An 18,963-nucleotide genomic window follows, 5' to 3' on the forward strand; every position below is an offset into this window, starting at 1 on the left:
GCTTCCCTGCTTCCCGACCAGCTTCATTCCCGCTCCCGCTCTCCTCCCTCCCCCTGCAGACTCTGCAGTGCAGATCTCTCCTGCTGATAGCTGCAAATCCCAAACGTGCCAGCAGAGCCCTGCCTGACTGCGTGCTCTCACACTTCACAGTGCCTGGCCATGACAGGCCGAGAAAGAGAAAGCCCAGCTTCTGTCCCGCTGTAGCTCCCTGAACGGGCCACCGCCCACGCCATCCATCGCCCTCTCTGCCGCCCTGCTACTCCCAGAGACGGAGATCCAAGAAGGCAGCGGTGACGATAGTCTTGGCTTGGTTCACCAGGGTGGCTGTAGAACTGTCGGGAGGGTTTCAACCGGGACCTCAAGTTGGAGACACTGAGGTAAGAGAGGTTTGTCTGTTTGGTTGTTTGGCGACACCTCTGTGGGAGTGAGAGTGCACTGCAGCGCTCTGCCTCAGTGATTCAAGAGGGTAAACAGATCAATCACTGATACACACTTCAGAGAAACTCTTCTCCTTGTCTTACTGTCTCTTGGGTCTCTGCTTGGTGAGGAATATGAATTGACTGGTGCAACTTACTCGTTCTGTCATGAACCATTATACCATATACAGTATATAACATCAACCTTACCTTTGGGTGTAATAATCTTCTTAAGAGCTTCTTTGCACAAATGTAAGATTTAATAGTAAAATGCTCGTTCATCTTTGGCTGTCACACAACATCAATCATTGCATCAGTACTCTTAATAAAAATAAACCCTTCAAGCCCATGTGGACCAATTCGAGTTGTCATTTCTGACATGTCAAAGTGTGAGCCTTACACTCTGTATTTGTTTAAAAAGTAAGACAATTTCTGGAAATTTTGTAAGAACTATAAACTACAAGTGTCACAGAGGGATGGTAGTTTTATCGTGGCAGGTCAGACAGACAGACAGACAGCTGTCACTGTTTTTGTAATCTCTAAGTCTGACAGACAGTGGGAGTCTGTGATACTTGGCTGTGACAGCTTGGTTAGGCCAGGCTGACAGTCAGAGGCCTTTCAACACACCAGAGCAGTCTCATCTGACAAGCCTGTCTCGCTCAATAACACAACAGAGAGTCAGGCGGCAAACACACCCTGCTGTGTCGACCGGCTGATAGGTGGGACCACATGGGCTCAGGGGACAAAGGCCCAGGAGGGCAGACAAGGACGGGACGACTGTCACCGATCCCGCTCTCCTTAATTCCCGACCGGTTTCTCCTTCAACCCCAAAGGACGTCGGAGCAACTTCCTCGCCGAGTTGCAAACTTGTTGTTTGTCACTGCCCTGACCTGCCCAGCTGGTTCAACAGATGCTCGCGATACAGGTCAATGCTGCGGCCCTCTGATGCCTCATTGGTTAGTGACACAACAAAACACTGGTGCAAGCAGGTGTGTTTGTGTGTGTCCGTGCACTGTGTGATACAGCAGAGCAATATGCAATTACTCATATTTGTCAGCGGGTACATGTGCCCAACAGTACATCCCCTTTTGCTGAAGCATCCCTCCCTTTCTTGCAGTCCCTTACAACAGTGACTAAAGTGTGATGGATCTGCAGTTTAACAGACTGGCAAGAGTCCCAGCACTTTACGTGACAAATCAATATTTAAAAGATTGGCCACAGCGTTCCTGTTGAAGTAATGGATAGGCAACCACCGCAGGTGTACACTGAGTGTCTGCCCAAACAGCGGTTTTACTCCCTCCCTGCACCCCAAGGCCATACATAAACCTTACGTAGGACTTACATGAACCTGACTTTGGACTTCACTATTTTTACATACGTTTCGACTTTCCCATTACGTCACTGCTGTAAAATGACCTCTACAGTTTGATGACTGTTAGTTTTTTAATGGCATCAAAAAAAAGGAAGTTTATCAAACAAGATTTAGATGGAGTGAACTGCCAACTAACTCAGTTTTACAGATTAAATGCAACGAAGCACACAGCACAAATTTTTGCTGACACTATTTTCGGGCTGGTCACAATTACAACAACTGCTGTAGGGAAGGTGGAAATATTTTGTTATTTCAGCTTTGTAATAATTAGCCTTCTAGGTACACAACAACTGTACCATCTGGTCTACTGGCTGCATTAGACATTTATACCCTTTTCCCACCAAATTCGTGCACAGTAAAGCCAGATAGACTCCTTTCCCATTGCCAGTAGACCCTAACCCTAGCCTTTCTGTTTTTTTCCAGGTGTGTCACGTTCAACATCACAAACAAGCCGGAAAACACGGTTAGTATGTAAACAGTGAAAATATTACGGTAGTTAGCCTACCTCTTTTTGTATTTGTTACTTATTCAGTCTCTCTTTCAAACTCTCAGGCCAGAGTTTGTGATTGTTGGAACAGTGGGAAAACAACGATCAGTGAGGTAAAATGACTGTTTGGGTCAATGGAGTCTGGAGCTTTGAGGAGCGCATGTAACGGCTGTTTCTTTTCCCATCTAACTCGGTTTATTTTGACCAAACTGCCGAGTTTAAATGAAGTGTGTTTCAGTGATCAGCGAGGTAAAATGACTGTTGTCTCACTGGAGTCTGGTGGCTTTGAGGAAAGCATATTAATTGTATGTTTTGTACATAAATAAATTATAATAATTGTCCAAATCTCTGTTGATTTTATTTATTATATATAATAATAATAATAATAATAATAATAATAATATATATGCTATATATATATACATATATATATATATGTATATATATATATTCTTCGCGCCCATCATGTTTCCATCACTGCTGATTGGAGCTGGAGCCGATAAATACCTATGACTTCTGCAGAGTCATTTGTCCCGGGAATGAATGCTGATTGTAACCTTTCCCACTAAAGACAAAAGCCAGATATCAGTGGGTTGTTTTTGTCCAGTGGGAAAGGGGCTTTAGAGACGATAGGTAGCCGCTTTGCACCCTGAAGAAAGCTTTCGGATCAACTCCCTCAATTTAGGATTAGAGCTCAGAGCTTCCTCTTTACATATTTTTGCAGAGGATTTTGCTCAAAGATGAAACACTATGACTCCGTTACAGAAGGCATTTTCTTATATGACATACAAATGAGATATGCAGCAAGGAAGCCGTGGCAGCGAACCTCAAATGAACTTATACAATGAATCAATAGCCCTTAACATCAATCCATCTATTCCGTGAAATCTCATCCATTTCAATGAAACTGATGGCACACACACACACACACACACTGCATTACATAAAGCGGAGCAAAAGCTTGGCCTGGCAGTAAAATAAAAGCCGTCATTGTGTATTCATTGCACACTTATCAAGCGAGAAAGGCCTGTTGCTTTTAAAATGAGTTTAAAAGCATTATTCCTCTGACTACCTTCAGAGTCTACTCCAATTACATTCAAAGGATCAAAGTGAGACGTCACATTTTAAGGAGCTTGGAGAGGAGAATCCAAAATGAACGTCATAGCTGCTTCTGGCAGCCTTTTAACACCACTGACGCATGTTAAACGCACATGTACGTATGTTTGACCTTCGTTTTAGCAGATGTAGCCTCATCTCCATGCTGAGGTTGCTGCTATATTCAAACAGCACTGAATGTACATTTACATACGAATAAAACACATGCAAATAAGTATGAGAGGCAAGATTCAATTTATGTCCTTTGTGAATGCGTTGAAGGAAACATGTTATTTTTGTACTTTTTACATTGATGATGATTCAGGGTTTTGTGTTTTTCTCCTGAAATTGATAAAATCCTTCATGTCTTAAAGTTGCAGTCTCACTTGCTGAGTGGTAAGTGCTGCTGCTCTTTTGCTAAATGCACATATTTTATGAAGATGATGATGAATCATGCACTGTGCACAAAGGGCAGGGCAGATGGGGAGAAATCGACTGACTTTACATCCATCACTTCAGGCAATATCGACACAAAGCAACGAGTCTAATACATCCCTTTGCTACATTTCTCAAAACATCTTGAAGTGGACAGAATAAAGCCAACTGCTGGACTGCCCTGACTGTTAAATGAGCTCATTATCAGTCCATTTAAACCTCTACTTCTGTGTGTGAACAGTTATAATTTGCTATCAATCGATTGCTATCTGGTCAAGGTGCACGGAGCCCTGGAGATAGATCCAGCGTGCTCATAATAGCAGCTGGTGAAATATGACCAGCTTCCTCGGGGAACGTATGTACGCTGAGTCACTTTTCAAAGACGCCTGTTCTGTCTCAAAGCGTGTAATGAAATTACAGAGATTAAAGGGATTTTTATGAACTTCTTACCCCTGCCTCTGATGTCGCTAGAAACACATTTGAAGAGAAATCAATAATTATCATCCATGGGCATGTTGGTTAGGTGGATTTGTCACAAGAACACATATAGAAAGAGGTAAATACTGCAGATGAAGACAGTGAATCAAACTTGTGTCTGTAGGAGACAGCAGTAGATACCCAGAAATGGACTTTGGTGACAAAACAAAACCATTAAAGGAACGTAGGATGATTCTGGGATGTGCTGCCTGATGATAGATCGTACCACCTCAAGATTATACCACTAAGTCTGATGTCAAAATTGATTGATGGCGGATGGTTCCGCCTTTCCCTCAAAGCGCAAAGCATGACTGCATCTGACTTGATAGTTCCTGAAGAAATGTTGGTGATCTAGTGACAGTACCAAATAAAAAAAATAGAATTTCATGCTCAAATCTGAAAAAAAATAAATAAATTAGACTTGAACTTTTTTTATACTATTATTATTAATAAACTTGGTTGTCTGCAACCGGTTCTCATCCCAACTCATCACATATTGACGCTTTGTCAGATGCGTCACTTTTCGGTCGCAGTAAACACATGCTTAATGACCCTTCAGCATCACTATTTGGTTGCAGTGAACACGTTCTTCACAACCCTTCAGTGTCACTTTTTGGTCGCAATAAACGCGCTTAACAACCGCCCGGCGTCACTTTTCGGTCACAATAAACACGTGCTTAACAACCCCTCGCCATCACTTTTTGGTTGCAGGAAACACATGCTTAACGACCCCTCGGCGCCACTTTTCGGTTGCAGTAAACGTGCTTAACGTTGTGAATTAAACAAAAACATTTGCTTAGGTTTAAGCAACAAAACCACTATAGTTAGGTTTAGGAAAAAACAGCATGGTTGGGTTTAAAACTACTACGTTTGTACAGTGCAAATATGACTTGACGTTGTGAACACGGGACACAAACGAAGAGCTGATTGTAACATGAAAGTGAAACTTAGCGCACAGGACACAAACAGTGGACTCCTGGATGACAGCCTCGTGTTGTTGGACCCTTCCACCTCCCCTCCTGCCTACCCTGTATGTCTCTTTCGTTCTTTAAACTGCGTCACCACACTCCCGGCGCACTTTCTCTGAGCATTTACTGTTGGGAAGCCTGGTGGGTCTCATACCGGGGCTAAAGGGTATACCTTGTGTGGTGGTATGTGACGTATTTGACGTCCCTGGGAATGAGAACGGGTTGCAACACATCATCTCCACAGTCTTGTACTTGTTGTTTATAGACTGTACATCGCCGCACTAATACTTCGTGGCACTGTGGATGTTAACTGGACACAAAAAAGGAAGAAAACAGAAAGACCACTGAAGATCTCACACTGAAAAAAATAACTCTTTTGACAGTCGGGCGCAGGTTGTTAGTGAGGAGAACAGAGGTTTTGGAGCTGGGGTTACATAAGCAGTCTCTGAAAAGCTGTGTGTTGATCCGCTGTGCCCCCCCACCCCTCCTTCAAAGCAGCTGCTGAAACGGGGAGCCGAACATTCACATCATAAACTCCACAGCTTTGACTCCCTTCAACAATTTACAATACTGTATCACCCCCAACACACACATTTACAATCCTTTCTCTATCCACAGCAGAGCGTTTGTTAATTCTGTATATAGAAGCTTGTCAAATAGCAGCCCGCCATCTCAGCTGTCCTGAAAATAAAATATTTTGAGCTGACATTCACACTAATAAGCTTAAAATCATGGGTTACCCAGCAGCAGTGATTATTCTGAGGTTATCCAGAATGCCTTACAGTGAGTGAATAAACTGTATTAAACAGCTACAGCATCTGGTTAGTTAATTTCTGTAGTGTCCAAATGAAACTGCATTTAAATTCGTCATTCATATTCTACTCATATCCGAGTCATAAATTATGAATAATTAAGTATTTTCATATTTCACATTAGTAAAACTGTTGTGAACTCCAAAACAATAGGAGGTAGAGTTAAGCTTCACTGACAAGTCTGAGTCAGCAAGCCAAGTTTTGACTGCCAAAGGTACTGCAGCAGAGCATGAAACTATTTATTATTGTATTCATAATTATCTTTTGTATTAAATATAACTCGAAAACACCTTTTCTTTTTAAGAGGCTGCACTGACATTTTGGCAAATTACCTCCGCTTGCATGCGGTGTCACAAGTCGACTGGTCACCATCAGTGTTTATTCAAGCACCACTTTACTGCACTGCACAAAGTACAGCTACAGCAGCATAACATTGAGCTGATCGAACAGTAATTTTACCTGCAAGTCATCACGACCTCTTCGGACTACTTTCATACGCCATGACGTGTGTGTTTTAAACATGCAGAAATTAATAAAATAATGAAAGTTATAGAGATAAATATATGCAAAGAATGCAAGTTTATATACACTAATCATTTATTAATTGAATTTAAAGCAGCAATGGGTAGAATTTGAGCAAATATGATTAAAAAAAAGTCATTTTTATAAAACGTTCACTACATCCTGACAGTAGTGCATGAGAGAGGTAATCTGAAAAAAATGCATGTGCCTCTGTGACCTCTAGTGTCCTCCGGTGCTCCTAATGGCATCTGCAAGATTTCACAGACCGGAAGAAAACAACCATTCAGAGCCAAACTGGAGCTTGCCGTCTATGAGCCGGATGTCAATCACTCACAAACTCCGATGAAACAGTCAAATTAGGCAGCACTGATCAAATATTAATCAATATTCTGTTACTGTAATGCCTATTTCTCGCCTCAAATGTTTTCAGAAACATATTTTAGGGTACTGTTTAGCTGTATAATGAGAAAGTTTTGCAGCAAACTTTCTCTTTTTACAGCTAAACAGTACGCTACAAGATGTTTCTGAAAACATTTGAAATAGGCATTACAGTAACAGAATACTGATTCATATTTGATCAGCGCTGCCTACTGTAGTTTGACCGTTTGTTTGGAGTTTGTGAGTGACTGACAGCCGCCTCCATTGAATGAACGGCCAATAGGAATGCTCTCTCTGAAATGAAATGTGATTGGCCAACGTCTCCTGTCACGAGATTTTTTAAAGCCTGAAAACAGAGCCATGATGACATGCAGAAGTCTAGTTTCCTCTCAGAACACTTGAATTACAATATACTGAAAAGGTTATTATGGCATTTTTGCCCAATGATGCCAAAAACATTCTGCCTACTGCAGCTTTAATACTTGTTTTTCTCTTTAGGTTGACAGAGAGATGGAAATTTATAGAGATTACTTCAGATGCAAGGTGCTAAACTGCTGTGAAATCAGCAGTCAATTCAGTGTTTACTCTGTGCTTTGTGCCAAACACTGACACATTCAGAGTCCTCTGTTGCTGGGGGGTGGATTAAAGAATGCATTACACACCGCTCCTTTGCTCAAGCGTGAGGAAAGCATTGTAGAGTCGGTAAAGAGAGCTATATGACACTATACTTGTTCAAGATGTCAGGACAGGTGATGCAGCAACCCACACACACAAGGAATCCGAGAGGAGTTGTCCTTAAAATTATGTCCAGGAAATGCCCTAATTAATTGTGCTCCTGCAGAACAGAGGGACTCACAGACAACAAGACTAGGACTGATCATGAATCCACTAGAGGCACACACTGCAGACCAGTTAACTGGGACTATTAACATGTTTACTGCTACTGGGGTTCATGTCCCAGCTGCTCTTGCTCTGGTATTTTTAAGCTGTGGCAGACTCGTGCAGTCAGTGGAGGGGTGGAGGGATGGAGAGTGTAAGAGAGAGGGGGAATCCCTGCTGCAATAACAACTTAAGACCCTCCCTATGGACCAGCAAATTTAGCACATGCAGTGTTCATCATCAGGAGTCGCAGCTTTATTCCCTCCCAAAAAAAAAAGGAAAAAAATCAATGCGTCAATAACATAGTAAATCAGACCATGCAGGTCTATTTCAGGCTTAATTTTTTTTTTTTTTGGGGGGGGGGTTTCAGAATGCATCACACGATGAAAGAAATAATGCGATCACTTATATGCAGAACATTTATTATAGGGATGGTTATACAATAATTGTTGCATCATAGTTGCGCGCTTGGCTTATTCCCATGTTTTATTATCTTGCTTGCAGAAAGATTTCCTAAAGTTGACCCATATGTCTTTGAAAGAGGAATATTTCAGTATAGCCTAGAAATCAACAGAGGGATTGCTTTCTAAATTTAAGAGCATTGTGTGAAAAACACACTCATGCATGCCCAAACAGACGCGCACATATCCACACTCCCCAGTTTTCTCTCCCTACCTTCCACTTTGGTGAGGGTGAGCACCGGACTGTTGCAGGCGGACAGCGGGGCAACCCTTGCGGAGTGTTTCTTCATGATGCTGAGCTCGGATGGGCTGAGCTCTAAACCGCTTCGACTACATCCCTGAAGCTGATTTGGTGCAGACACCACCAGACCACTTGATGGGACTCTTGATGCTTCTAGCAGAGCCGAGGCTCTCCTGCTGCTCTCTGTGCCCTCGCATCCATCCAACAACTCCCTCTTGCTGGTGATTTTTTTCTCCCCCTTCCTCCTCCACTGCCTCCTCAAATCTGCTGTATCCAGTGCGTCCCTGGCTGGTCTCTCCTCACGTACAGTTTGGGCAATTGCTGCAATTCGCCAACGTCACACATCCATCAGTTCTCCTCCTATACAGCATCAAGATCACCTCCTCCCTCCCTCCCTCCCTCCCTCTCCTCCACCACCACACCACCCCCCCTGTCCCTGTCCCGAGGCAGGTGTGCCCGGCTGCCCCCGTGGAGGTGCTCCTCTCCTGGGCAGCGTGCAGGCAAACTCTGCGCTACAAATGGACTGTGTGTGATATGATGGGACCAATGCAGTTAATGCATGTGTGGGGGGGGGAGGAGGGAGGTGATGTGGTGTTGTTTAGCACATAAACACTCTAATTTGAGTATAGTTTCAAATGAATTAAAGTATCTCTCCAGACCCCACTTTGTAATGCAGCCTATTGATTGGCTTTTAAAATATATTTTTCATGTTTTTGCTCCTGTGGTTTATTCTTTTAGCCTGAACTGCCTTTCAATTTGTTTTTATTTCATCTGAAATTAGCACAGAAATTGTTGGGGAGAATAATGTGCTGGTAGTGGAAATTATGTTTCCTGAAAATGTCTTCAAGGTCATACAGTTATTTGTTATTCATAGCTGTGTATTGGCAAGAACCTGGCGATACATTATGTATCATGATACAGGGGTTACAATTATTGTGGTATATTGCAATTTTTTAAAATCTAATTTCAGGAAAACTGTCATAGTATAAAAAAAACACCACTACATGCATAAAATCGGAGTAAAAAACAGTTGACTTTTTTATGCAGTGAGAATAGTGGGATCAACATTTGCTTTGTAATGCAGCCTATTGATTGGCTTTTAAAGATATCTTTCATGTTTTTGCTCCTGAATTTTGGTTAATGGCATTATTATTATTATTAATACATTTTCATTTCAATAGCCTCAACAAGCTTGTTCAAGTTTGTTTTTATTTCATCTGAAATTTAGCACAGAAATTGGGAAGAATAATGTGCTGGTAATGGAAATTATGTTTCCTGAAAATGTCTTCAAGGTCATACAGTTATTTATAGGGCTGTGGATTGGCAAGAATCTGGCAATACATTAGGTATCACGATACAGGGGTTACGATTAAATATATTGCGATATATTGCATTTTTTTTAATCACTTAGCTAGCTAATATGCTCCTCATGTTGCCAGAGATAATTTAATGATTTGTCAAGCAGTATTTTTTATAAGAAATAGCAAGCTATGAAATGTACTGTTACTGCTAAAAGTATCTGTCAAGATTACTGTGTTTACTCAGTTGGTGAAACAGGTGTTTTATACAGAAAAATACAATTTTGCTTCACAGAGAGAGTAAGGTTCGTAGGTTTAGTGTTTAATGTGCAAAATGTGTGTTTTATTGCTTGCTCAAATATTGCTGCTATAAGCTGCTAAGCATATTTTGATAGCCCAATGCAGTTAATGTGTAAGGGGGGTGATGCGGTGTTGTTTAGCACATAAACACTCTGAGTATCAAATGAATTAAATTAGAATCAAATGAGCTAATCCGCAATTAAATCTCCAGGATTCCCAGCAGACCACATTTTGTAATGCAGCCTATTATTGATTGGCTTTTAAAGATATTTTTCATGTTTTTGCTCCTGAATTTTGGTTATTATTATTATTATTATTATTATTATTATTATTATTATTATTATTAATTGCAATATTGGTCGCAGTAAACACATGCTTAATGACCCTTCAGCGTCACTATTTGGTTGCAGTGAACATATGCTTATGTAACCCAGGTCACAAAGAGTTAACACACAGAGGTGCCTTAGCCAATCAGAGCGCAGGTTTACCGCACCCCAGGCAGGCTAGACAGTATGCGCTACTCAACCGCTAGAGGACGCTGTGAGGAGAGGAGCTGCTGCTGAACGGTACAAATATAGCTCAGATAAAGCAGTAAACACAATATAACGTTGTCAAATCATGATGGTAACAGTCTGTACTCTGTTATAAGCTCATAGATGTGTGTGTGAGAGAGGCCCTGCTCACTGAAAGCTGCTGAGCGACACAGAGAAACTCCCGGCTCGGTGAGTCGCTGTAATAAATAAGAGCTGCGTCACGATATGCTAAGCTAACAAGTGCTAAGCTAACAAATGCTAAGCTAACAAGTGCTAAGCTAACAAATGCTAAGCTAACAAGTGCTAAGCTAACAAGTGCTAAGCTAACAAATGCTAAGCTAACAAATGCTAAGCTAACAAGTGCTAAGCTAACAAGTTCAAGTGAAAAGGCCCAGAGCTAACAGACTTAGCATTAAGCTATGAACAGTGCATTTAGCTAACTGTTGTAGAGCTCAACTGAATTAAAGCTGCACTGGGAAGAATATAAAATGTGACATAAAGAGTGTTTAATTGCTCAATGTTTTCTCTGGCTAGTAAAGCTACAGAACTGTTTAATACTGAAGCAACATGAGTTATGTTTTGTCAGGTTATTTCATGGTATAGTGTATTTGATTTAAATAAAAAGACAGACATATGAGAAGGAAATAGTAATGTGTCAGGTTTACACTGTATAATTTATAATTCATGTAATATTATGTGTTTTAATTTAAAAAGTATGTTAAGTTAAGATAGTCTCATTTTACCACAGTTTCATTTGTAATTCATGCACTGTGAAGGTTATTTAAAATATGTTGATTGTAAAATCTACATTATATGAATATATGTTGTAGAACTTAAAGGAATTATTAATTCCTGATGAATCAGAAATGCAATTGATTCATGAACAATTCTGGCCATGTCAATAACTGCAGGTCAGGTTTTTTTGGAGTGATTCAAAGTCGATGGCGAGCTAACCCAGACGAGACCTCTAGATCCTGGATTGAAGATCCCAGAGCCAAGAATTGTCAACCTTGCCCCTCTTCTGCCACGGCGGTAGGGTAAACATCACAACCTGTACACGGCTACACCACTCTTTACACTCAACTCCCAGCATCCCGTGCACAACCTCAAACCCCAGACTCTGACTTAACCCCTTTTTTGACTTGACTTGACTTGGAAAACATTTACCCTCTTCGTGCTCCCTGAAACACATTCCCTGTGCTGGTGAAAGGACTGAGTGTTAACCATCACACTGGTTAAAGTGAAAGGACTGAGTGTTAACCATCACACTGGTTAAAGTGAAAGGACTGAGTGTTAACCATCACACTGGTTAAAGTGAAAGGACTGAGTATTAACCATCACACTGGTTAAAGTGAAAGGACTGAGTGTTAACCATCACACTGGTTAAAGTGAAAGGACTGAGTGTTAACCATCACACTGGTTAAAGTGAAAGGACTGAGTGTTAACCATCACACTGGTTAAAGTGAAAGGACTGAGTATTAACCATCACACTGGTTAAAGTGAAAGGACTGAGTATTAACCATCACACTGGTTAAAGTGAATGGACTGAATATTCATATTATGGATATGGTGTATTGTGATGCCTTGGTAACAATGTCTATTACTGGAATAGTTAATATTGAATAATTGTAAGGTTGAAACGAGTTGAGAAGTGATAATATTGAACCGGGTTATTGTTTTAATATTGTTACTCATTGAATGTTGGATCCAAATATTGAGAATTGAGTTATTGATATAAGGGTGCACCCAGTTAGAAAAAATAGTTGGTAACAACTCAGTGGTTGAAACCCTGAGTGTGACAAAAGAAATATTTCATTGCTGAGTTGAAACTGAAGCATCTTTGTGCAATTTATCTGTATACTGAACTCATGGGTATTCATTTTATTTTGTTTGTTATTTTTTAAAATACAAGGTACCAGTTATTAGCTTTTTGTCTACTGTGGTCATTTGATATTGCAAATAACTTTTCTGCCTCCTGTTCGAGTTTGGTATCTTCTGATTCTAGTCCAGTATAATTATAGTGATAGGAGCTGTGTGCTACACTTAACATTGTGAATTAAACAAAAACATTTGCTTAGGTTTAGGCAACAAAACCACTATAGTTAGGTTTAGGAAAAAAACAGCATGGTCAGACTTAAAACTACGTTTGTACAGTGCAAATATCACTAGTTTATGGCTTTATTATTATTAATACATTTTAATTTCAATAGCCTGAACTGCCTTTCGAGTTTGTTTTTTATTTCATCTGTAATTAGCACAGAAATTGGGAAGAATAATGTGCTGGTATAATGGAATTATATTTCCTGAAAATGTCTTCAAGGTCATACAGTTATTTATAGGGCTGTGTGTGTATTGGCAAGAATCTGGCGATACATTACGTATCATGATACACGGGATTACAATTCAATATATCGCGATATATTGCAATTTTTTTTAAATCTAATTTCAGGAAAACTGTCATAGCCACAATCTAAGCTCAAGACTTTTTTATTTAGATTGGCTTTTAAAACCTTTTTGTTGGGACCAATGTAGTTAATGTGGGGGGAGGGAGGGAGTTGATGTGGTGTTGTTTAGCACATAAACACTCTAATTTGAGTATAGTTTAAAACGAATTAAATTAAACGAGCTAATCCGCAATTAAATCCCCAAGATCCCCAGGGCAGACCCCACTTTGTAATGCAGCCTATTGATTGCCTTTTTAAGATATTTGTTAATGTTTTTGCTCCTGTGGTTTATGGCTTTATTATTAATACATTTTAATTCCAATAGCCTGAACTGCCTTTCAAGTTTGTTTTTATTTCATCTGAAATAATAGCACAGAAATTGGGAAGAATAATGTGCTGGTATAATGGAATTATGTTTCCTGAAAATGTCTTCAAGGTCATATCGTTATTTATAGGGCTGTGTATTGGCAAGACTCTGGCGATACATTACAGTATCATGATATAGGGGTTACAATTCAATATATTGCAATATATTGCAAATTTTTTTTTTTAAATCTAATTTCAGTTAAACTGTCATAGTATAAAAAACGCACCACCATATACATAAAATCGGAGTAAAAACAGTTTACTTTTTTATGCAGTGAGAATTGTGGGATCTGTTTTTTGCCTTTATCACAGTCCCTGTAACATCCAACATCATCACTATGTAGAGAGGGAGTCTTTATGCTACTTTGCATAGTTTGGTGTGTGTTAAAGGGACTGTTTATAACTTCTTACACGTATAAATCGGTCGGTGTCCCATGCGCTCTCGCGTGTGGCTACGCTGTTCAGACAAGACTCCAACACAAACTACACGGAAGCACCAAAACCACAAAGTTGTATCTAGTGAAGCCCGTCTGTTAAACAGTGTTGGCCGCGGATGGAGGGCGCGAGTGAGACCGTAGCTTTGGTCTTCAGGTCATGTGTGTCGCCTCACTGTTTTGACGGATGCTCGCTCACATTCAGGTAGCGTGTGCACACAGGGGCGAGCACGAGCAACAGGACACTGATTTTGAGCATTGCTCAAAACAGTGAGGCGACACACTTCAGCTAAAACCACAATATCACTCTATATTTCACCTGCTTGGCAGTAATGTTAGCTGAGCAGACGGAGGTCTCTCCATGAATCAATGCTGTGTTGGCTTTTCCTACCTCAGCCTCCCGACCGGAGCCGGAGGAAACAGGGAAGACACCGGCACCCGGTCGGAGACGATAACGATTCTCGCTGCGGAGCCCCGTCACTTCACAAGACACGGGAAACCTCTGTTGTTCTTGAGGAGCTACAGCATTTATTTCTGCACAAATATCCACTGTACATTTACTAGATATTCTCAGAGCTAAACTAACTCTTCTGCAGTGTGTAGTGTGCGCGCATGCACGTGAGGTGGAGCGAGCTGAGTGAAGGCAGGCAGGCAGAGGAGCAGAAGAGCAGAGTACAGCAGAGACTCCGGCCCTGGAGACCAAAGCTACGGTCTCCCCCGCGTCCTCCGACTGTGGCCAACACTGTTTTGCAAGACGGGCTTCATTTGATATAACTTTGCGGTTTTGGTGCTTCCGTGTAGTTTGTGTTGGAGTCTTGTCTGAACAGCGTAGCCACACGCGAGCGCGCATATGCGAGCGCGCATGAGACACCGACCCGTGTGATTTATACGTGTAAGAAGTTACAAACAGTCCCTTTGAGTATTTGCATTGAGTTAGCGCTTACTTTGATGTCATTATGATGGAGTATAGGGCTGACACGAACGCTTCAAAGCTTCGACTTTTGTCATGGTAATCGACCTCCAAATCAGTATTGGAGTGCTTCAGGGTTTTTTTGTATGTAGTTAAATGCATTCAGTGAAAACCCAGTTTATAGTAATGAGACATTTTTTTAAATTCTTGGTTTTGTGCTGCTGATGACGCATGAGAATATATGTAATCCACTATACTCTTCAAAAATGCATTCATATAGAAAATGAATAACCTTTATTTGAGTATTAAATGTTTCTCATTTTTCTATTATTTGCCTAGCTGGGTGGGGATGGGAGGTTGTTAAAGAGGATATGGACATTAGTTGCAGATTTAAAATGAGATTAAGGAAACAAAAAAGTATTAAAATTGAATAAAGAGCAGTATAGGGAGATAAAAAAGGACCCAGCTACCTTAGCTGTTAGCTCTTCAGAGTTTGCTCTCAGCTTGTTTGTTAAAGGTTCTCTATACGATATCCGGAGCATTAATATAGCAGCAAACAACTATTTGCTATGTAAAGATATCCTGAAGAGGAGTAATGTGAGAATGAAGTCACTCTCCCTCTATTTGTGTTGTAATCTGTGTTTTGTTGACATGACATTGTTGCGTGCTTTAGTGCACGTTTGTGCATGTGAACATGCCCCACTGGCTAGCTCACGGCCACTGCTCTGCACTGCTGTCATACAGCGGTTACAGCTGATAGTTGTCACAGAAGCTTAGCACCCAGCCTCCGGTTCCCCCTCAGGTAAACACTCTTCGCTCTGTCAGCACCTTTGCTGTTGTTTCCACTGTTCAGCCGTCTACACATAATCAGCGGTAAATTGCACTGCGCTGGCTGTGCCACTGTGTTCTATGGGGAGAGCGGAGCCGCCTGACTAGATGGAAGTGCTACCAGTGGAGTGGCACACTGCTCGAAAATTATTCTAACTTTGACCTTGGTTGCCAATGACCTTTCAAAGCGCAACCAATGAGAACAGCTGCAACTGTTGTTGTTGCCTAGAAACGGTGAATGGCTTTCCTTGCACTCTTTTTGGGGAGATATTTTACCTGCTGCCTCTGCAAGTCTCTGCGCCCTACCTCGTGGTGAGTGAAGAGCAAATATCTTATCATGTGAAGGCAGCTTTAGCGCCATTAGCACCGGTAGCTGCGAGCCACCGACTCAGCCGTCACCACGTCGAGAGCCGTGCGGAGGCAATAGAAATGCTCCCAATCTCACATTTAGCTTCTTTAAGTGATTGAGACTTAAATCCCAGCTGCCTGGCTGATAAACTGACTGACCTGGGTCTCAGTCCTGATAGCTTTCAGTTTCACATCACCCTTTACAATGTCTTGTCTTTGACTTTGCACAAAGTCATCACATCTCAAATTGTACTGGTATGTGTTGAAGTGGGTAACATTTTCAGGCTCTTTCACGAGCTGCTGAAAACATTGTTGAGTGCCTCTTGACTCTTGTCTGTTAGGTATTTCTACCAACAGCAGAAATTGGTTTTGAAACCTGAAGTGACGATTTAAAGCTTCACATCGCATTTTATAATACTTTTAAGCTGAGAGCTGTCCAACTCACTTTGTGGTAGCAGCTGGTCAAACGAAATTGTGCCTGACGCCCTTTCTGTATGTCTTTATTATGTCATTCTGCATGTCGCTTGTGTTTTATTCCCGAGGAGCCATGATACACAAACAGATAATCCCTCAGAGGAAAGCAGATCGCTGTCAGTGCTGCAAATTGAATGGCACAGTATTGATCTGCGAATGCCTCTGCTGTCCCATTTGACCCTGCATCAATTTCTTTAAACACATACATATCAGTGTGCCTGCAGTGGCTCGTCGTGTGTGTGTGTGTAAAAGCTCAGTGTGAGCATGCCTAAAGGAAGCCGCACTGAATAATTCACTGCTTAGACTCTACCTCACACTCAAGCCCTGCCTAACTAGGACAGGAAGCTCTAAAAACATTCTGCCCAGACCCACTCTGACGTCCCTCAGCAACCAAATCCACTAGATCCTTTACTATTTTCCATAGCTTCCCACTCCTGTGTTTGGGTTTGAAAATGGGAATAGTGGCTGGGAGCTAATTGATGAAGTACAAGAACTCACAGTAACATTATAAACATGTTACCTACGAATTATATTGTGTGTCAGTCTGTGTGAGTCCCCTTTGGGGTCTGCAGCTGCCAGCTGTCACTGGGAACTAATGTTGTCAATTTTCAGCTTATATGGTATGAACAAGAAGATTCAGTTGGAGTGAACGTGCTATTATTGATAGAAAAGACGGGGAGGTGGAAATAGGTGGAGCGGGTGCGATCATTAAGAGATCCCAGTGAGTGACTCATAGACTTTAATCTGCGAACACGGGGGAGGATCAAACCAGTCCATGCTCTGAGACGCCACATGACACCTCTCTCTGTCTAACACACATTCACACACTGTATATGAATAGGGATAAGTGTGTATGAGCAATAAAGAAGTGTAATAAGGTCCCTGCATCGTCACACAGCCTTTTGAATCTCTATTTCTACCCAGAGACTGATAGAAGCAGATCCGGGACGAGAGGCGATTATTCTTCGAGGATGTACTAGGGCGCTCCAAAGAGATGCTTTTCTTGAATGCTTATTCATGCTGAATAATGAGGGAAGCTACAGTAGCTATTTTCCAGGTCAAACAATCTTTAACTGCATCAATCAGTGCTGCTATAATGTTCCTACTGATGACAACCAGACATGGAAATGCTTCATCCTTTGTGTGAGTACTGGAACTATAAAAGACATTTTGGGATATGGCATAGGTACCTATAGAGAAAACTGAGGTGGCTATTCAAGAAAGAGACAGCCAGATACCTTACAAAAGAATTTCATAGCCTGCAAAAAAAGCTATAACAAGAATTTAGTGTGAAGCAGCTGATCCTCCAGGGTAACTGTAATGGCTTGATATTGCTCAGGAAATGTATGTGACAGAAAGGTTGACCTATCTTTTGACAGTTAAAAGGATTTTCTTTTTTGTAAAGATCATTATTTGGGCATATTCACTTTTATTGGATCGTTGAGAAAGGCAGACTGGAGACGACAAGGTGAACAAAAAGGTCACCGCACCTGCTGTAATCGAACCGGTGACATTGCGGTTATGTGGCATGCGCTGTAACCATTCAGATAACAGGACACTCCTAAAGGACGTATTTTTGATAGAAATTGGGAATGTGGATCATTTACATGGAACGGGATGCAGAACCAACATAACTGTTTAATTGTGGAATAATAGGAAATGAGAATGTGTATATATTTTTTTAGGGATTTATCTTGTGAGTAGGGCTGTCTCAAATGCTTCGGGGTTTGACCGTTGCCATGGTAATCAACCTCCAAATCAGTATTTGAATGTTTCTTTGTTTTTGTTTTTTACATAAGTAATGTTACATTAAGTATGTTATGATAAAGTATAAATCCCCAAATAGCCCATGAAACAATTACTACAACATTACTCATAATTCATACTCAACATTTATTATTTTTAGTTATTCTCAGACGGTAGTAGTGCGGCAGCAGCACTGTCCAGGACACTGAAACGGGGGAGATGGGAGACAGACAGACAGAAGAACATGTCAGCCTGCTGCGCTGCACTGCGAAGCTTCGAATACCTTCGAGTATTTCTCACCGAAGCTTTGAAGCCCAAATAATGGTATTCGGGACAGCCCTACCTCTGGGAAATATGAACATCTGTACAAAACCTTGTCCCAATCGATCTCTTAGAGATATTTTACTGGATATGTGAAAACTTTGACCAGCTGATGACGCTAGAGGAAAAGTCATGTTAAATCGATAACCATATTGAAAACAATCAAACTACGCAAGACAGAGTTTATGAGTAAGAACGTGCACTCTAATTTCCTAACACTGACTTCATCCGGAGATTCAGCCTCGATATTTCCATCTACTTGTGAATTCAAGTTTCCACCACTTTCACAATTACAAATCAGCTGTTTACTGTAATCCTACGGACGGAGCAGGACGGGAAGGAGGAAAATGAGGTATTCCGAAATCTATTCTATCGATTATGCATAAAAGTGCTTTAGCTGCAGACTGCACAATAGTGA

The 18,963-nt window shown here is 41.2% G+C and overlaps 1 protein-coding gene across 2 annotated transcripts in view; it reads right to left on the reverse strand.

Moving 5' to 3' along the window:
- Positions 1–18,963, reverse strand: part of slc35f3b (solute carrier family 35 member F3b) — a 71,302-nt gene that overhangs the window by 21,979 nt on the left and 30,360 nt on the right. Inside the window, exon 1 of one of the 2 annotated variants that reach the window (XM_037783154.1) lies at positions 8,517–9,291. The exons of the other annotated variant lie outside the window; for it this stretch is intronic. Within the exon in view, the coding sequence (XP_037639082.1) occupies positions 8,517–8,592 (76 nt within the window). The 5' untranslated portion in view covers positions 8,593–9,291. Of the gene's footprint in view, positions 1–8,516; positions 9,292–18,963 lie in introns of those variants that run through there. 2 annotated transcript variants of the gene reach the window in all.

Source organism: Sebastes umbrosus, chromosome 10, assembly GCF_015220745.1.
Source record: "Sebastes umbrosus isolate fSebUmb1 chromosome 10, fSebUmb1.pri, whole genome shotgun sequence".
In the NCBI taxonomy this organism is placed as follows: Eukaryota; Metazoa; Chordata; class Actinopteri; order Perciformes; family Sebastidae; genus Sebastes; species Sebastes umbrosus.